Consider the following 18,785-nt stretch of genomic DNA (forward strand, 5'->3'; position numbering starts at 1 on the left):
AAACCCTGAAGGAGGCAATGAGTCATGCAGATATGGCAATTGGGAGAAAGAACATTCCAGACATGGGAAACAGCCAATTGAAAGGCCCTGAGGGGGCAGCATACCTGTTTGAGGATCCATGAGGAAGCCAGTGTGGCTACAGTGGAGTGAGGGGAGGAGAAGGAGATAAAGTCAATGAGGTAAGGGGGAGGCGGAAGGCATGGCTAGATCACACAGGGACTTGTAGACCATTGTTAGGACTTGGGCTTTTCCGCTTAGAAAAAATATCAATGCAAGTTGTTCCACACTGGCGATGTAAACCCATGTATAACAGGGCAGTGGTACAGCAAGAATTAAGCAACTGCCACAACTCTGATAGGACCATACCTAGGTAGAGAGGGTCACTGGCAGCTGTGTGCCTCAAAAGGAACACAGGGTCAAGGGAAAATAATGCTAAGATATACTGCATCCATTCCTGCTCCAGGCAGCTTCCTCCAAGTTTTACATGTTAGGCAAAATAAATCAGAAACTTACAGCAAAAAGCGTACTTGATCTCTTTCTGTCAATACAGAACCCACCAGCCGTGCTATACTGACCAATCTGGTTACTACCCGTAAGTAAACAAATGCTAACCAAATTAATCACAAGCCCCTAATGCTCTCCTCCAGCAGCCTACAACAGAATTACTCTATGCAGTTTCAGCTGCCAGAAAGAGCCAGCAATATTTTCACAGGCCTTTCAGCCTGACAGACAGATAAGTTCCCCAAACCCAAGGTCTTACCTTAAACAGGTTCCGCCCGACCTACATAGGCTCTCACCCTAAAGGCACGATCTTTCTTTTTCCCTTTAATGACAGATTTGTGCACCTTGCTAGGACTGGGTGACGTGCCCCTGGTTGCAGCTGTTGCACCATAGAATACTATGAATACACAGAATACGAGTACACAGAATACATCAACAGCACGAACTATTTGCTATGCAGGGCTTACTGTTAAACTTTAAAATACATTTCGTACATACAGTACTGAATCACAAAATGGTGAAGGCAGGACTAATAAACTATCAGTTAAAGTTATCAGCTATTCCACACCCCAGTCTGGTATATCATGGGACTGAAGACCCAGTAAAAACTCAACAGAAGAACAGACTTCAGTAATGAGAATGAATGAATATTATTCATTTTTAAAATCCTGAGGTGAAATTGATCTAGAATCTAATCTAGGTTCTAGGTGGTAAACACACAGATTAGTTCATAGGAAGTTAGAAATCAAGAGAGTTCACAGGTGTGCCTATGTACTGCCCACTATATTATTTAACCTCAACATGGACAAAAAGGCAGGCAAAGGTGGCTGTCAAGATGACTGGGTACATGGGTAGCCCACTGTGCACAGATGCTATCTCTGGGCAGTTTTACTGGGGAATCAGGTCATATACAGAAGGGGCAGAAACTACTGTCAGAAGCACAGCATGAGCTATGGAATTGAGAAGTTTGGTGCTTTCATAGTTGGAGTATCTGCCTTCCATCTCCTTCAGTGGCTCCTGGAAAGGATTGTTGCCACTAAGCTAAGGACCACCATTCATTCACACACTTTTCAAAAATAATTAAATAATGTTTTCCTTTGTCTCCAAACTGTAACTGAGTCTAAGTACATTTACCAGTGTCTCCACTTCTTTCTTTCTTTTTTTAAAAAATATCATTTATTTATTTATTTATTTAGGCTGCATTGGGTCTTCGTTGCTGCACACGGGCTTTCTCTAGTTGCGGTGAGCGGGGGCTACTCTTCGTTGCAGCGTGCAGGCCTATTGCGGTGGCTTCTCTTGTTGTGGAGCACGTGCTCTAGGCACGCAGGCTTCAGCAGTTGTGGCTCGTGGGCTCAGTAGTTGTGGTTCACGGACTCTAGAGCACAGGCTCAGTTGCTGTGGCTCACAGGCTTAGTTGCTCCGCGGCATGTGGGATCTTCCCGGACCAGGGCTTGAACCCACGTCCCCTGCACTGGCAGGCGGATTCTTAACCACCCCACCACCAGGGAAGCCCAGTGTCTCCACCTCTAACCGTTTTTTTTTTTTTTTAATTAGAACAATAAAACTGATATCTATTTGCAGAACACACAAACATATGTCGTTCCATAAATTTAGGCCTTCCTGAAGTGGAATAAAAGGGAAAATGAATTCAGACTGAGTATATTTTCATTATAGGCCCACCTGACTGATTTTCAGGCCCTATGAACCTTGATTCAGAGAGAAACTTGTTCTATAAAACCTCAAACTGTAGAATTAAGATCTACAGATAGAATTTAAAGACACATAAATTTTAGTTCAATATAAATAACTTCCTAAGAGAGTTTCAGGAAGATGGACTGGGCCATTTTAGGGTAGTAAATCACTAGTAGTATTCATGTAGATGCTGAGGCTCCAATCACAGCTAATACAAGGCAAATTCCATCAGAAATAGGGTTTGAAACAGACAATATTAAAGGTCATCCTTACAACCAGGAGATTTTACATTCTTTCTGTCTGCACACTCATACAGCTCAAAGCTTTTCTCAAGTTTTATTTTCAACATGTATGAACCTCAATACCATGAAACCTATGTATAACCTCTATATTAAAAAATTGTGAATAAAAGAAATTCTTTTCCTATCTCACTGAACATGACACCATAGCAAAATAGCAATATAAAGAGAACAACATGAATGAGGGCAAGATATGGCTCTCAAGTGGGCTTCAATCCAGCTTAGGAAAATCCCAGGGTGTTTCCTTTAATTCCAACCTATAATACACCCTAAGGCTTTGCGTAAAAATTATTAGCCATAATGAGAACATAAGTACTAGAAACAAGTACCGACTTTTTATTCAGAATTTAAAGTCCCCTACTGCAAAAAAGATCACATGATTCAATCTATTTTCTAATCATTTATCAAACCAGAAATACAAAACTAATTCCATTTTTCATCATCAACTCCTGACTTACTATCATGATATAAAGATGGCTGAGATTTTAATAGACGAAAATGCACAAATCACTTCTATTACCCTGTAGAACTACTTTGTGAAATTTATTACCATTTGCTCAAGATTCTCAGCATGGACTTCTGTTACTTGAGTAACCTTAGCTCACAGGCTCTTTTCAATGAGAGATTAGCTCCCAAGCTTGGGTGTCCTACGAACTGAATTCTGGGTTTCAGGAACAACTGTCTCCTACCACTGAGGGCAGATTATTTTTGGCCACGCCACACGTGGGATCTTAGTTCCCTGACCAGGGGGTGCGGGATCAAACCCGCACCCCCTGCAGTGATAGCACAGAGTCTTAACCACTGGACTGCCAGGGAAGTCCCTTAGAATACAGAATTCTTATCTACTGCTTACGTGTGGTTATTCAAGCAGGGCCGTCGCTATTAACAAACATATTCCTGGGACTTCCCTGCTGGCGCAGTGAAAAACAATCCGCCTGCCAATGCAGGGGACACAGGTTCAATCCCTGGTCCAGGAAGATGCCACATGCTGAGGAGCAACTAAGCCCGTGTGCCACAACTACTGAGCCTGTGCTCTAGAGCCTGCAGGCCACAACTATTGAGTCTGCTGCTACAACTACTGAAGCCTGTGCGCCTAGAGCCCATGCTCCACAACAAAGAGAAGCCACCGCAAGGAGAAATCTGTGCATTACAACGAAGAGTAGCCCCCGCTCGCCACAACTAGAGAAAGCCCACGTGCAGCAACGAAGACCCAACGCAGCCTAAATAAATAAATAAATAAAAATTAAAAAACAAACATATCCTAAAAGAGAGTCCCAGAAGCCAGTAGTTGAGTTCCGGTTATAGAAAGACAAAAGATACTGTCTAGCAGAATCCTGATTATCCAGACAAAAAGGATAAAGAGGGTTCTTACTAAGGCCAACCTAGTGAAAAAGGAACATCTAGTATATAAGATACCCTATTTCTCAGATGAGATTAAAAGAAACATTTATAGTCCTGATGTGACATGAAAAATATATCAAATTTGAAGCAGCAATCAGAAAAAAACAATTTTTCCTTTGGTGGTAAAATATTTTCATCTTTCATAACCAAGATCTTTCATAACCATTACCTACATACTGCTAATGGAATATTTCAGATTCTGTCCTGTCTATAGGGGTTATTTTCAGCATTGGATCTATCTGTGACCTGGGAATCTCTTATAGTTCTCCTAAGATCCACCACTTCAAGGACTCAACGTCTATTCAAGCAGCATGTGGTTCCATAAAAGCAATCAGAGTGCACTGTCCTCAACGGTGGATCCCGGAAGACCAAAGGAGGCTTTAATACTGAGGTTGTTTGGCTTTGCACAACAGTCAAGAAAAGTCAGTAAATGCCAAGCTGGTTTGCTTCCTTTCATGGAAGCTGCTGAAAAGGTCTTCCGTTTGGAAGCATTTACCAGTTTTTCTGGTACAATAGCTACAGCTGTGGGCTTTCTGAGTGTGAACAGACATATGGAAGACATGAAATATTAGGGACAGGCACCATCTGCAACTGATTGTCTCACAGGCTGGGACTGCAATATAGGAGTAGCAAGGGACACACTTTTCTAAGGGCCATACACTGGCAAAAAAAAAAAAAAAAAATTGGGGGGACTTCCCTGATGGTCCAGTGGTTAAGAATCCGCCTTCCAAAGCAGGGGATGCAGGTTTGATCCCTGGTCAGGGAACTAAGATCCCACATGCTGTGGGGCAACTAATCCCGCACTCTAGCGCCCGGGTGCCGCAACTAAGACCTGATGCAGCCAAACAAACAAAAAAACCCTTTTGGCTGACAAAGATCTTAAAGATATGAATAAATGGGATTGTAAGACTGTGTCCTTTGCCGCTAGCATCCTCAGCACTTCCTGCCCTAATCATTCAAAGGTTAAATGAACACAGTTGATGAATACTGCCTTGTTTTAGAAGAGACATTTAAAGAAAAAAACAAGACATTATGGCTTTTCCCTAATTAATATCCATCCTCTTATTAAACAACACTTATGTGGGGTATCAAGGGCATACAAAGATAGATAATAAAAATCATATACACTAAAGGACCAATTCTTCATCCATAGGTTAACCTCTAACCATAAAGTAGTATAGAAGGAAAGAAGAATTTTTATGAAGGGGCCATCAGGCTTTCAGGTAAAGATAGTAGACTGAAAATCACATTTAAATTTTCTTTCTCTTGGAAGAAATTCTGCCATAATTAAAGGGAAAAAATTTAAAGGTATAAATTCATAAAGACGGGGAAGAGAATATACAACTGCAACAAAATCTCAGTAACTGTGAAACAAATGGTGTTAGCAAAAATACCACAGAATTCTCAAAGGCTTAGGACTGGTAGCGCCTCTGGAACTGTATGGAGGGGAAATGGGGGGAGGGGATGTTAAAAAAAAGAGGATCAAGAAACTGTTACAGCCCTAGATCCCCCCACCATTCTAAGCTACCTCAGCCCCTCAGCCCCTGAATAAAACTGAAAGATTGATTCTTTCAGAGAAAATAAGATAGATGGCACTTTGGGACTTCCCTGGTGGCGCAGTGGTTAAGAATCTGCCTGCCAATGCAGGGGACGTGGGTTTGAGCCCTGGTCCAGGAAGATCCCACATGCCGCGGAGCAACTAAGCCCACGTGCCCCAACTACTGAGCCCACGTGCCACAACTACTGAAGCCTGTGCGCCTAGAGCCTGTGCTCCACAACAAGAGAAGCCACCACAATGAGAAGCCCGTGCACTCCAACAAAGAGTAGCCCCCGCTCGCCACAACTAAAGAAAGCCTGTGCGCAGCAATGAAGACCCAATGCAGCCAAAAATAAATAAATATATAAAAAATAAAATAAATAAAATAGTAAGATAGATGGCACTTTGAAGGGGATGCCAGGCATGGCTGAGGGGTGGTGAAGGAAGTGAATTTATGCATATACTGAATGCTGAGACTCTCCAGCCCTCTTTCCCAATTTAGCTCCCAGGAGGCTGGTAGACACTCTTTATATTCTAAACAGGAGAGGCAAGGATAATTTTTTGAAAAATTAAGCCAGCCCCTAAAGAAAGACATGAAAGTACTGACATAGAGGATTCTAGCTACCCTCGGTGATGGGTAACTGGAGCTCCTAACCTGGCCCTCATGGTTTAGAGGGCCATACTCTGATCTTCCTCTGGCCTCCTCAGAACCGCTGTATAGAAGAATCCACACGGCCAAAGAGACATGCCCAGGTAGAACACATAGAATTTCCTGGCTAAAAAGCCCTAACACTGTTTCCAGGGCCTTCTTGAAATACTTCTACTGGTCACTTTTCCTGAGGGTCAGTAAGCATATCCGTAGGCCCAAGGGATGGCCAAAGGGTGGAAGTTGAATAAAGGAAGAGTAGGCTGTGAAACAGGGTTCTTCAGTTGCACTCCTGAGTGAACAGATGGGGAATTTTAGTAAAGAATCAAATGGAAGTCCTAGAACTGAAAAGTACAGTATCTGTTGTTGTTTGTATTTTTTTTTTTTGGCCGTGCCGTGCGGCCTGTGGGATCTTAGTTTCCAGACCAGGGCCTGAACCTGTGCCCCCTGCAGTGGAAGTGCAGAGTTTTAACCACTGGACTGCCAGGGAAGTCCCGAAAAGTACAATATCTGAAATGAAAGTTATACTGAATGGATGTAACAGAACACTGTAGCCTATAAAAGGAGCGTCTGTATACTTGAAGACAGATCAACAGGAATCACCCCATCTGAAGAACAGAAAGGAAGAAAACAATAACAACTAAAAACCACCCTTAGTGATCTGAGGGACAATATCGAGTGGTTACACATATGTGTAAGTGGAGGTCTGAAAGGAGGGAACAGGGATGCTGAGGCAGAAAAAAATTTAAAGAAATAATGGAAAAAAAAATTCCCCAAATTTGGCAGAAACTATCAATTTACAGATCCAAGCTCAGTGAACCCGAAGCCAGATAAATACAATGAAAACACCTAGGTACATAACAGTCAAGCTGCTGAAAGCCAGATAAATACAATGAAAACACCTAGGTACATAACAGTCAAGCTGCTGAAAGCCAAACATAAAAGAAAAAGAGAGGGTGCCCATAGATCAGCACTGTCCAACAGAACTTTCTGTAATGATGGAAATGTTCTACTTCTGCACTGCCCAATCTAGTAACCACCAGCCATGTGAACATCTGAAATGTGGCTGACGCACCTGAGGAAGTGAATTTTTAATTTTATTTTATTTTAATTAATTTCAATTTATACAGCTGTAAGTGGCTAGTGGCTATCATACTGAACAGTGTAGCTAAGAAGCCTTATGAGATATCAACCCATCATAATATGTGCACTTTACTGATTCAAACCAACAGTAATAATAAAAACAAACAAAAAGTTTAAGATATGGAGATAATTAAAAACTTGAGAACTGACTGGATATTTGATGTTAACGAATTCGTTAATTTTTTAATGTGCACATAATTATTGTGGTTATGTTTTTAATAAGACACCATCTGTTTTAAACATATATATTGAAATATTTACAGATGAAATGATATAAATGTCTAATATTCACGTCAAAACAATATGCTGCGGACAGGGGTATAGATGAAACAATATTAACTATGGGCTGATAATTATTGAAGCTAGATGATGGGCACACAGGGACTCATTACACTATTTTGTTTACTTTTGTAGAGTTAAAAATTTTTCATAAAATGTTTCTAATTAGAAAGTAGAGCAAAAGGAGAAAGAGATGGAGAACAGGACAAAAAAAAGGGAGATCGGTCCAGGAGGGTCAACATTCAAATAGCAAGACTTCCAATAAGAGAGACAGAGAAAATGGAGGGACATCTATAAAAAAGAAAAACTCCCAGAACTGAAGGATACAAGTTTCTACATTGAAAGAGCCCAAAAAGTACCTAGTAAAATGTGTGAAAAGAGACACACACACCAAGGCACATCACTGTGAAATTTCACAACATGGAGGATAAAGAAAGGATCGTACAAGCTTTCACTGAGAAAGAACATGGCATAGAAAAGGATCAACAATCAGAATGGCTTCAGACTAGGAAGCAAATTATTTTCCTAACCTAGAATGATATACAGAAACCATCAGACAAGTGTGAAGATAAAAAAGACATTTTAAAACATGTGAAGTCTCAAAAACTTTATTCTCTACATACTTATTCTTAGGAAGCTACTAGAGGATGTTTTTCATCAAAATGAAGGAGTAAACCAAGGAGAGAAAAATACAATAGGAGACCCAACATACCAGACAGGCAAAGGGAATGAATCCCCAAGGCTATTATGAAGGGAGATCCCAGGATGACAGTTCCAGGTGTTGAAGGAAGTCAGTTCAGACTGACACAGTCAAAAGACTCCAAAAGGAGACTATAAGAAAGTGAAACCGATTAAGACTATCTTGAAGGGTCTGATCTCACTGCAATTTGGGAATGAATTACAGTTAACACAAAAAATTAAACAAACAAGAGCGGCCAAGCAGTGCCAGGCCAGGTGGGTACGTCTGTCGGTCCTGCCATGCCTGCACCGGAGACCAGCCCTGGAGGCGGCCTGGGCCCGTCCTGTGGCCGGCACCGTGAAGCAGGAGTTGGCAGCCCAGAACACCCCACCCCCCAGGACGACGGCGGCCCCCAAGCGCTGTGGATTTCCGGGTATGGCTCCCTGGTGTGGAGGCCCGACTTCACCTACAGCGACAGCTGTGTGGGCTTCATGCACTGCTACAGCGGCCGCCTCTGACGGGGAGACACCTTCCATTGGGGCAGCGACAAGATGCCTGGTCGTGTGGTGACCCTCCCTGAAGATCGTGAGGGCTGCACTTGGGGTGTGGCGTACCAGGTGCAAGGTGAGCAGGTCAATGAGGCCCTGAAGTACTTGAACGTGTGGGAGGCAGTGCTTGGTAGCTATGATACCAAGGAGGTCACCTTCTGCCCTCAAGATGCCCCTGACCAACCACTCAAGGCACTGGCCTACGTGGCCACCCCGCAGAACCCTGGTTACCTGGGCCCTGCGCCTGAGGAGGCCATCGCTACGCAGATCCTGGCCTGCCGAGGCTTCTCTGGCCACAGCCTTGAGTACTTGCTGCGCCTGGCAGACTTCAGGCAGCTCTTTGGGCCCCAGGCACAGGACGAGCACCTGGCAGCCATCGTGGATGCTGTAGGCACCATGCTGCCCTGCTTCTGCCCCACTGAGCAGGCTTTGGCACTGGTCTGAAGGGCTGAGCCCCTACGTGGACACAGGGGCCAGGTCCCTACTCCAGTGCACACAGACAGACTTGATATAGCTGGAGCCCACTGAGAACACTTGGTGGGCCGACTGGGGCCTCTCTCAAGCCCCTGCCTGTCTGCCAGCCCCCAGATCTCCTACCTGACACTGACTTACTACTTGAAACTTTGTTTCTTGCACCATGTTGGTGTGGTGGGCAGGGTGGGGGGCCTGCCCTAGATACAGGGGCCCTGCTGAGCGGTGCCCCACCCCAGGCGCCTGTTGCCTGATCAGATTCCCCCCAGTGCTGCTGCTATCCCCATACTACCCAGGCCTCCACCTCCCCAGGGAGCCTCCAAGAGCCTTGACCCTCTGCCCCTGACTCCAGACCAACCATTCCCTAGCCCCAGAAACAACACCCGTCAAAGGTCCCAGCCTGCTGGTGAGGGTAGGAGAGAGTGAGGAGAGGGGGCCCTACAAGAACTGAGGCCCCTGCCAGCCGTGCTCATCCCCCAGGTCCCCAGGGCAGAGCTGGATCTGGAGGCCAGACACAGCTGCTGAGGCTGGGCCTAGGCCTCTTACCCATTTGGCTTTGTTTCCCTGTCCTTCTGTCTGGGCTACTCCTGTCTGTTTGTTGGTCTATTCCTGGGAAGCTCATCACTATAGGTCCTGGCACCTTCCCAATCTGTCCCATACTATAATCCATAAACTGATCTCATTAAAAAAAAAAAATTAAAAAGACAGGTATTAATGTGTAAATATCTAATTACTTATAAAAATTTTATGGAGAAAAAAATAATCACACTATATAGCTCAGCTATGAAGAGTATATATAATCATAACAACATAAACAATGAACACTGATGAAAGCAAATTCTAAGACAGCTCTATCAGGAAAACAGGAGGATTGGAAATATGTATGTAGATGACGGCCATAAGTGGTGACAGAAGGCTGGGGACTGCGTTTTTCTTTAACTACAGAACTAGTTGACTCTAAATTGTATTTTTATAATCCTGATAAAATTAAAATTTGAAAGAACGGTGCTATCCATTTTCTCACAAGAGTTTATAGCCTGGTGAAAAAGGAGGCCAAGCAGCTGTGAGAACACTACAGCATCTATACAAAGATTGGGATGAACACGTGTTATATCATTGTTATACTGTCTTTTTGCAGACACTGACTTGAAGAAGCAGTCAGCTGCCAGGTAGCAAGTTTGAAGGAGTATATTGGGAAAATGTTTCTAAGCAACTGACACAGATGATATGAAAAACGAGGATATCAAAGTTGGAGAAAACTCAGAGAAAATTCATTTAGACATTTGTTAAGGTTTTTGTTTTATTTAAATAGAGGGGATCAATTCTCTTTTCTTTTTAAGGAATATAATTATATGATATAAATAAACTCAAGAGAAGCTCCCAACGGAGGCAAGCTAAGCTTTACTTTGTGTAATATTGTTACGTTGAATTCACAAAGGCTTTTACAACCAACATTATTAGTACAGCTGAAAAAATTTTCTAGGTTCAAATTTCTAGTAAGTATCTAAGGTATAACCTATTTTACATTTTAAGAGGGAACAGTGTCTTTCAATAATGTTTCAAAAAGACTATAAGCCAATAAGTAGTTTGACTATGTTTTTAATGAAAAGTTTTTGTACTAAATGTTACATTACAGTTTTGGCGACTAGGTTTGATTTATCTGTCCTACGTTGGTATCAATTTAGCCAAAATAGCTAAAACTCACACTGCTTTCAAAATTTCATTTCCTAAACCCCCATTTTTTCTTTCCTGATTTTATGGTCTGGAGTACTAGAAAAGTACTAATTTTTCCTGCATGAGCTCTTGAATTTAAACATTATGTTTACATAACATTTAAATGCCAATCAGTCTTTACCTGGCTTTATCTGGATCTTTATGGTCTAAGCTTGTTGAAGTTAAGATCTGATTCTTTTTGTTCATACTAGGACAAGAGCAGAATGGAAGCTGAAATCTAAAGTAGCCCAGCACTTTTAGCTAGTCATTAGTTTCACCTTGCACTAGCAGACATTAAATAGAGCTGCTCACAGCGGGGAAAAATAACTTCACCTCTTTTCAAGTTTTTGCTTATCTTCTCCATTGGGCAATACCAATTAATGAGAAAATAGCCATTATTATGACATCCCTGCAAGAAAAGAATCCATGGGGAAAACATGGAGAATCAATAGTTGACTATAGATGGAAACTGCTTTATTACATTCTGCTTAGATAGAAAATTTTTAAGATTGCTTTTTATAATGTCACGTTTGTGAAAATGAAAACTTGCTAGTCCTAATATCATAACAATACTTTTGAGGGAGGGGTTTGGACTAAGATTCAATTTCTTTTATGAGGGTTCCTATTTGGGATGTTCATTTCACTGAATGTGAAATGGAAATGCAAATAGGGAAGTAAACTGACATTTATTTATTTACTGTTTCCTTTTGGTTTTAAGAGTAGGAAATTTGCCCTCATTTCTGTGACCCAAATTCCCTTTCCTAATTCTAAAGTAAAGCATTCTCACACCCATGCTGACTGTCCTCAAATATTTGGCTTGAGGCTCTGTGGGCCAACAGGAGGTTAGATTTCAATGAAAAGAGAGGAGATGTAAATTTGAGTTAGTTAGTTTCTTTTAGGATTCTGTGCTGGAAAAGCCCCTTAACACATTAGTCTCATTATAGCAACAGAGCCAATTCCTTCTGCACAGAAATCCTTGTTTTGTTCTTCTAGACTGAGCCAAGTTATATTGTGACTCACTCATTGTCACTCTAAATCATTACACCCTTTGCTGAGAAAGAAGCAGTCAACTGCTGAGGCAGCAAGGTAGTTAGTCAACTGGCAAGCAGGCTTGGTGCACTGGCACTTAAACTCTTGGAGAATGTTACTTTCAACTCTAAGTAATTTTACTGTTGATGTCTCACCATAAGTACTAGTATCCCACACTGGTATTTCCAGGAGATTGAGCAATGGGATCCCACCTGTCTTGATTGGAAAGTGGAAGGCTGAAATATTTTGCTCATCATTTGAAACATATTTTATAGTCTCATTCATACTATTCTATCATTTCAAGTTCTCGATAGAAGGGGATAGCAATCCTCTTTGTTGCATCTTCTGACTGACTGTCAGTCACAGTGCACCTTTCCCTCTTGTTTTTTTTTTTTTTTTGGTTAAATTGTGAGCTGACTTTCAGTAGAGATTTTCTTCTCAGATGGGAGTCCTGATGGCCTTAAAGTTCAAAACCATTGCATAAAGGCCGTTTTGCATTTGCTTCTGCCAGGTACCCTGGGTTTCACCAGTTCTGGTCCAATTTTACATTAATTTACTGGTTTGGAGAATTCTTCACGTACACAGTATAAATTCGGGTCCTGGATTTCTCACAAGAGGTCGCCCAGAACCCAGGTCAAAGAGAACTCTCTCATCACTTGCCCCTGTGGAAATCTTTTTCTAGTTCCCCTTTCATTGAGGGACTTGCCCTTCCAGGGTCTCAGCTTTGTACAGGGATCAGTTACAGTTCCCCATCTCAGGTCAGCCCAAGGTGGTCTCTTCTGTCCTTGTGAGCATTAAAACCCTCAACTTCTTGGGCTTATATCTGTATTTTATCCCTTGAGGGTTGCTACAGCTTCAGCTTACATGCTTACTACTCTGCCTTCATGTTGCTTGAACCCCAGAAGGCTTAAATTTCAAGAGAAATTCAAAGTGGTGAAAACGAAACGATACTCTAAGCTAGGACCTTAAGCATTCTAAAAATTCAATATTTTCAAGATGGAGAGGCTCTTATAAACTATTTCATAAAGTTCTGAGCTTCTCTAAGATGCTGCTACACTTACCACACACTTATATTTAAATACAGATAACCCAACTATTTATAGCTGTGTGTTCAAAATGACCTCCACACAGCTCTACTGAAATCTATTCTTGTGACATTCAAATTCCCTATGAAAGTCTTAAGAAAGAAAAAAGTTTGTACATAACACCTTGAAACGTTTGTTTGTTGAGTAAAAAGAAAATAACTTTGTGTCAATGAGTGACTTCTGTGTGTATTTTTAATGAAAAATAAAAGTCTTCTCCACAGATTTATTTCAAACCCTATTCCATGACCAAATCTAATATAAGAAAGAGAGGGGTTGCTTTACAGATAACATTGGCAAGACATAAACCTGCACCCCCTGAGTGAAGTAAAAGTCTAACCTGCAGGTTGTTCAGAGGCTCCATCTTCATGACTGGGCCCAAGGTGTTGAGAGGCAGGGAGACATCAATGCTCTGGTTTGGCATCAGTGGTGTATGGATGGCCAGAGGAGTGCTGGGGATGACACCAAAGCTAGGAGAGAGGATGAAGAAACCCCAGAGGTTAATCAGGAGGCAGGATTTAGTCACGTCTTTAGGTTTCGATGGCTTTTTACTCCATTTGAAGGAAACAAATTCTAATTTGCTGTAACACTAGTTACAACATAACCTCTTTTTTCCATTAAGAAGATTTGAGGAAGGAGAAAACATTCATAAGCACAGAACTGGTTTGCTAATGCTCTGATTCTGAAAGTTTCTTATGTTTATCATGCCACTAGAGGGACAGGTTTGATAAGCATCTTTTTCTTATACATCTTCCTTTAGATAATCTTTGGGAGAAAGAACACTTAAGAATACCCACCCTGGGGCTTCCCTGGTGGCGCAGTGGTTGAGAGTCCGCCTGCCAATGCAGGGGACGCGGGTTCGTGCCCCGGTCCGGGAAGATCCCACATGCCGCGGAGCGGCTGCGCCTGTGAGCCATGACCGCTGAGCCTGCGCGTCCGGAGCCTGTGCTCCGCGACGGGAGAGGCCACAGCAGTGAGAGGCCCGCGTACCGCCAAAAAAAAAAAAGAATACCCACCCTGTAAAGTATAATGATATTATTTCACTTGCTTGATAACCTGCCTGATCAGACCAGAGGATGATTTACTGGTAACTCTCATTTTCTTTCTTCTTTATTTACTTACACAGGATACGATCATTGGGAAAGAGCCAGTCTAAGTAAAGCAGAGTTGATTGGCTTAAACATTCCAAACAACACCCCAAAGGATAAACTGCAGACTCAAATCTGGCCACTTTCTTCACCTAAGGCAGGCAGTGAGTACCCACCAGTTTGACTTCTCAGAGAAGCCTGCCTAATAATAATACAAGAATAGTAAAGAGATGGGAAAAGCCTGAGTCTGAAGTTACAAAAAAACCCAAAAATATATGAGGGAAGACGGACATGTCTTATGTCTCAGAAACATAAGAATACAATTTTAAAAAGATGGAGCAGAAAGGGAAAAGTAGGCCCATAGGTATAACAAATAAACAACTTAATGATATAAATTTATAATGAATTTATGTTCTAATGAGCCTCAGGAAGGAAGATGGGATTTTAATATTTATAAAATAATTATTGAGTTTATATAGGTAGTATCAATTTCAAGAGTCACAGACTAGCAGAAGAAACATTTTCCTTTTTGTAGATAAACTACACTTTAGAGTCCCAAATGCAATAAAGAAATGATTTTGAGTAGACACATCACTCATTTTGGTATCAACGTTTATGGGTCAGAAAACCCTTTTGCCCTTTTGATCTTGCTCTCATTATTTATCTATGTGGAAAAACATAAGGAATCTAAAAAAAAGGCTACTAGAACTAATAAGTAAGTTTAATGAAGTTTCAAGATACAAGTTCAACGTACAAAAATCAGTTGTATTTCTATATACTAGCAACAACCAAAAACTAAAATATGCTTCTTACTATAACATCAGAACTATAAGGCACTTAAATGTGACAAAAGATGTGCAAGATCTGTACACGAAAATGTATAAAACACTGCAGAGAGAAGTTAAGGATGACCTAGATAAATGGGGAGACATGCTATGCTAATGGATTAGAAGACTCAATATTGTTTGATGCCAATTCTTCCTCAAACTGATCTGCACATTCACTGCACTCTCAAGCAAAATTCCAGCAGGCAAAAGACCTAGGATTGCCAAAACAATTTTTGAAAAAGAACATACATAGTAGGAGGGTTTATACTATCTGACTTCAAGACTTACTACGGAAAAAAAGTTTACTTTGACTCTTACTTTACACATATTATCTCACCAAAAGTACCTCAAAGTGAATTCTAAAAGGTAAAGGTAGGAGCTAAATCTATTAACACTTCTATTAAAAACATTTTAAAAAAATTGTAACTGTGGGTCAGGCAAAGATTTGTTGAACAGAACACAAAAAGCAAAAGACATTAAAAGGAAAAAATTATAAAGTAAACTTTATTTAAATAAAAAACTTGGGCTTCCCTGGTGGCGCAGTGGTTAAGAATCCTCCTGCCAATGCAGGGGACACAGGTTCAATCAATCCCTGGTCCAGGAAGATCCCACATGCTGCGGAGCAACTAAGCCCGTGAGCCACAACTACTGAGCCTGCGCTCTAGAGCCTGAGAGCCACAACTACTGAGCCCACATGCCACAACTATTGAAGCCCGCGTGCCTAGAGCCCATGCTCCACAACAAGAGAAGCCACTGCAATGAGAAGCCCGCACACCTCAACGAAGAGTAGTAGCCTCTGCTCACGGCAACTAGAGAAAGATGGCACGCAGCAATGAAGACCCCATGCAGCCAAAAAAAAACAAACAACAGTGTATATGTGTCAATTGCAATCTCCCTAAAAAAAATAAATAAATAAAACAAAAAATAAAAAACTTGTTCTTTGAAAACTGTTAAGAAAATAAGGCAAGCCACAGACTGGGAGAAAATATTTGCAAGACATATCTGACAAAGGACTTGTATCCACAATATATAAAAAACTTTATTACTTGATAATAAGACAATTAAAAAGAAAAAGGAACAATTTGAGCAGATACTTCACCAAAGAAGATATAAGAATGGTCAATAAGATTATGAAAAGAATGCTCAATATCACTAGTCATTAGGGAAATTCAAGTTAAAATGAGATACTGCTATACATGTATAAGCATGGCTGGCATTGGTAAGAGTATGGAACAGCTGGAACATTCACACTTATTACCATATGACCCAGCAATACCACTGCTAGGTATTTATCCAGGAAAAATGAAAACATATATCCACACAAAGACCTGTACATGAATATTCACAGGCGCTTTAGTCAAAAAAGATAAAACTGGAAACAATCCCCAGTTCCACCAACTGGTGAAAGTGTAAACAGATCACGGTATAAGCATCGACGGAGTACTACTCAGTAAAACAGAACAGACTGCTGAAACATCTCAAAGCGTTATGCTAAGTGAAAGAAACCAAATGCAAAAGACTCCATACTACGTGATTTCATTTACAAAACATTATAGAAAAGGTATGATTATAATGGCAAAGACAGTTTTCTTATTCCATATGGATGAGTTTTCCCAGCAAAATTCCCTAGGGCCTCCAGTGTTGAAGCTGACCACTGAACAGATGTGCAAGAGCCTCCACTCACTCTACATCAAACATCTGCCAACACGAGAGTTTTTACCCACTGCTAAATAGAACACTCTCTTGTTGGACACAAAGTACACTGCTGTCTCAGGATTGAGCTGGGGAACTCAGATTTCTTACCTATTCTTGTTAAACTGAATTGCAAAGTCTGTCATGTGCTGCAAAGCTTTGTTGGTGAAGTTCATTTCCATATAGATGTGCCCTTGGCGGTGAGTAAATGTTCCCGAAATCTCCAGGCCCTTAGCCTTTACTGCAGGCAGCCAGACCTGAAACACAGTATAAAGCCCAATGAAACCAGACAGGACGCTTCTGAATAAAGATGAAATTAAGATTTCACTTCCTTAGGCAACTAAGGTGATTTTTATACCATAAATACCAAGCCAAATGCAAAAGGCTCTGGATAAAGTCATATTTGCTGAATTTTGAGATCATTCTCAACTATTTAAGAACCAAAAGAACCCACCAAAAATCAAAAAAAAAAACCAAAAAAACCCCAAGCAAACAAAACAAAAACCCAACCCAAAACCAAAGCCAAAAACAAACAAACAAAGAAAAACAAACCCCAAAATAGTCTATGGGTAACCATGGCGAAAGGAGAAATTCCAATGAGCATAACATGGGGTTTCTTTGGTTAGTAGCTTTGGTAAAAGGCTTAAAAGGGCAAAAAACTGATCTAATGAAAATCGCATGTTTACAATATTTGAAGACTTTTAAAAATCATTACCAAATTCCTTATCAGTAATCTGTTAAGGGCAAGGACCATGTCTTATGTATATTTTTAACTCTCATTATAGTCTCTGGGAAATAGTAAGTATTCAGATGTCGTTTAAGTAATCTGAATGCCTATTTTCTCTATATAATTCATTCGTGACCCACCTCTGGCCCCAGAATCTGTGATACTCCTGGAGTGTACCAGTTTACATATATATATATATATAAACCAACAGGAATTCATGAACTGTCCTGACTAAAGACAGAATACCCATTAGTCAGTGGGTGGCTAGTAAACATGAGAATATACTGAACCACATTACAGGAAAAAAAGGAAAAAGAAAAGAAGAAAATGACACTATTTAATAGTACAAGATACTATTTTTCATCTATCAGAGGGTCAAAAATTCAAAAAGTCAGTAATACTCAGTGAAGGAGAATATAAGGAATCTGGCAATATTACATTCTGCTTTGGAGAACACAATTTGATGTCACCTTTTTGGAGGGTAAGCTGATAATGTCTTATTTTAAAAAAATAATTTATTGTTTTATTTTTGTCTGCGTTGGGTCTTAGTTGCAGCACACAGGAACTTCGTTGCGACAAGCAGGATCTTTTTGTTGCTGCACAGGCTCTTCGCTGTGGCACGTGGGCTTCTGTCTAGTTGTGGTGTGTTGATCTCTCTCTCGTTGTGGAGCACAGGCTCCAGAGCGCATGGGCTCTGTAGTTTGTGGCACATGGGCTCTCTAGTTGAGGTGCGTGGGCTCAGTAGTTGTTGCATGCAGGCTCAGTAGCTGTGGTGCGTGGGATTAGCTGCCCGGTGGCATATGGGATCTTAGTTCCCCAACCAAGGATCGAACCTACGACCCATGCATTGGAAGGCGAATTCTTTACCACTGGACCACCGGGGAAGTCCCTGTAATGTCTTTTTCTTTTTTGCGGTACGAGGGCCTCTCACTGCTGTGGCCTCTCCCACTGCGGAGCACAGGCTCCGGACATGCAGGCTCAGAGGCCATGGCTCACGGGCCTAGCGGCTCCACGGCATGTGGGATCCCCCCGGACCGGGGCATGAACCCGTGTCCCCTGCATCGGCAGGCGGACTCTCAACCACTGCTCCACCAGGGAAGCCCCTGTAATGTCTATTTTTAATGCTTAAATGATCAAGCACATTCCAAGTTTATCCTATAGATATGCTTACAAAAATATACCATGATACACATAAACAAGAATGTTCATGGTAACATCATAATAACAAAAAAGGGGGTGGGGATAGGACTAGATGAATAACCTAAATGTCCATCACCAGGAGAAAGATTAAATACGTTGTGGCACACATCAATAAAGTGGATACAGCCATTCAAAAGACTGTGGTAGAGAAAAAACAAGGTGCAAAACAGTATATCCCACTGACAGTATTTAAAGGATACAAACATACAGGTATATGCATGATCTTTCTTT

The 18,785-nt window shown here is 41.3% G+C and overlaps 1 protein-coding gene and 1 pseudogene across 6 annotated transcripts in view; one reads left to right on the top strand and one right to left on the bottom strand.

The window, feature by feature from the left end:
- The window catches only part of AP2B1 (adaptor related protein complex 2 subunit beta 1), a 122,632-nt gene that overhangs the window by 24,607 nt on the left and 79,240 nt on the right, over positions 1 to 18,785 (bottom strand). For all 5 annotated transcript variants that reach the window (XM_079904150.1, XM_079904146.1, XM_079904149.1 and 2 more), the window contains 2 exons: positions 16,739 to 16,884; positions 13,361 to 13,490 (listed from right to left, as the gene is read on the bottom strand). In XM_079904150.1, coding sequence (XP_079760276.1) covers positions 13,361 to 13,490; positions 16,739 to 16,884 — 276 coding nt within the window. The remainder of the gene's footprint in view (positions 1 to 13,360; positions 13,491 to 16,738; positions 16,885 to 18,785) is intronic.
- On the top strand, positions 2,669 to 13,351 carry LOC307177364 (glutathione-specific gamma-glutamylcyclotransferase 1-like; annotated as a pseudogene). Its single transcript has 2 exons — positions 2,669 to 2,696; positions 8,326 to 13,351. The product of its transcript is annotated as a glutathione-specific gamma-glutamylcyclotransferase 1-like (transcript).

This window comes from Stenella coeruleoalba (assembly GCF_951394435.1).
Source record: "Stenella coeruleoalba genome assembly, chromosome: 19".
Taxonomy (NCBI): Eukaryota; Metazoa; Chordata; class Mammalia; order Artiodactyla; family Delphinidae; genus Stenella; species Stenella coeruleoalba.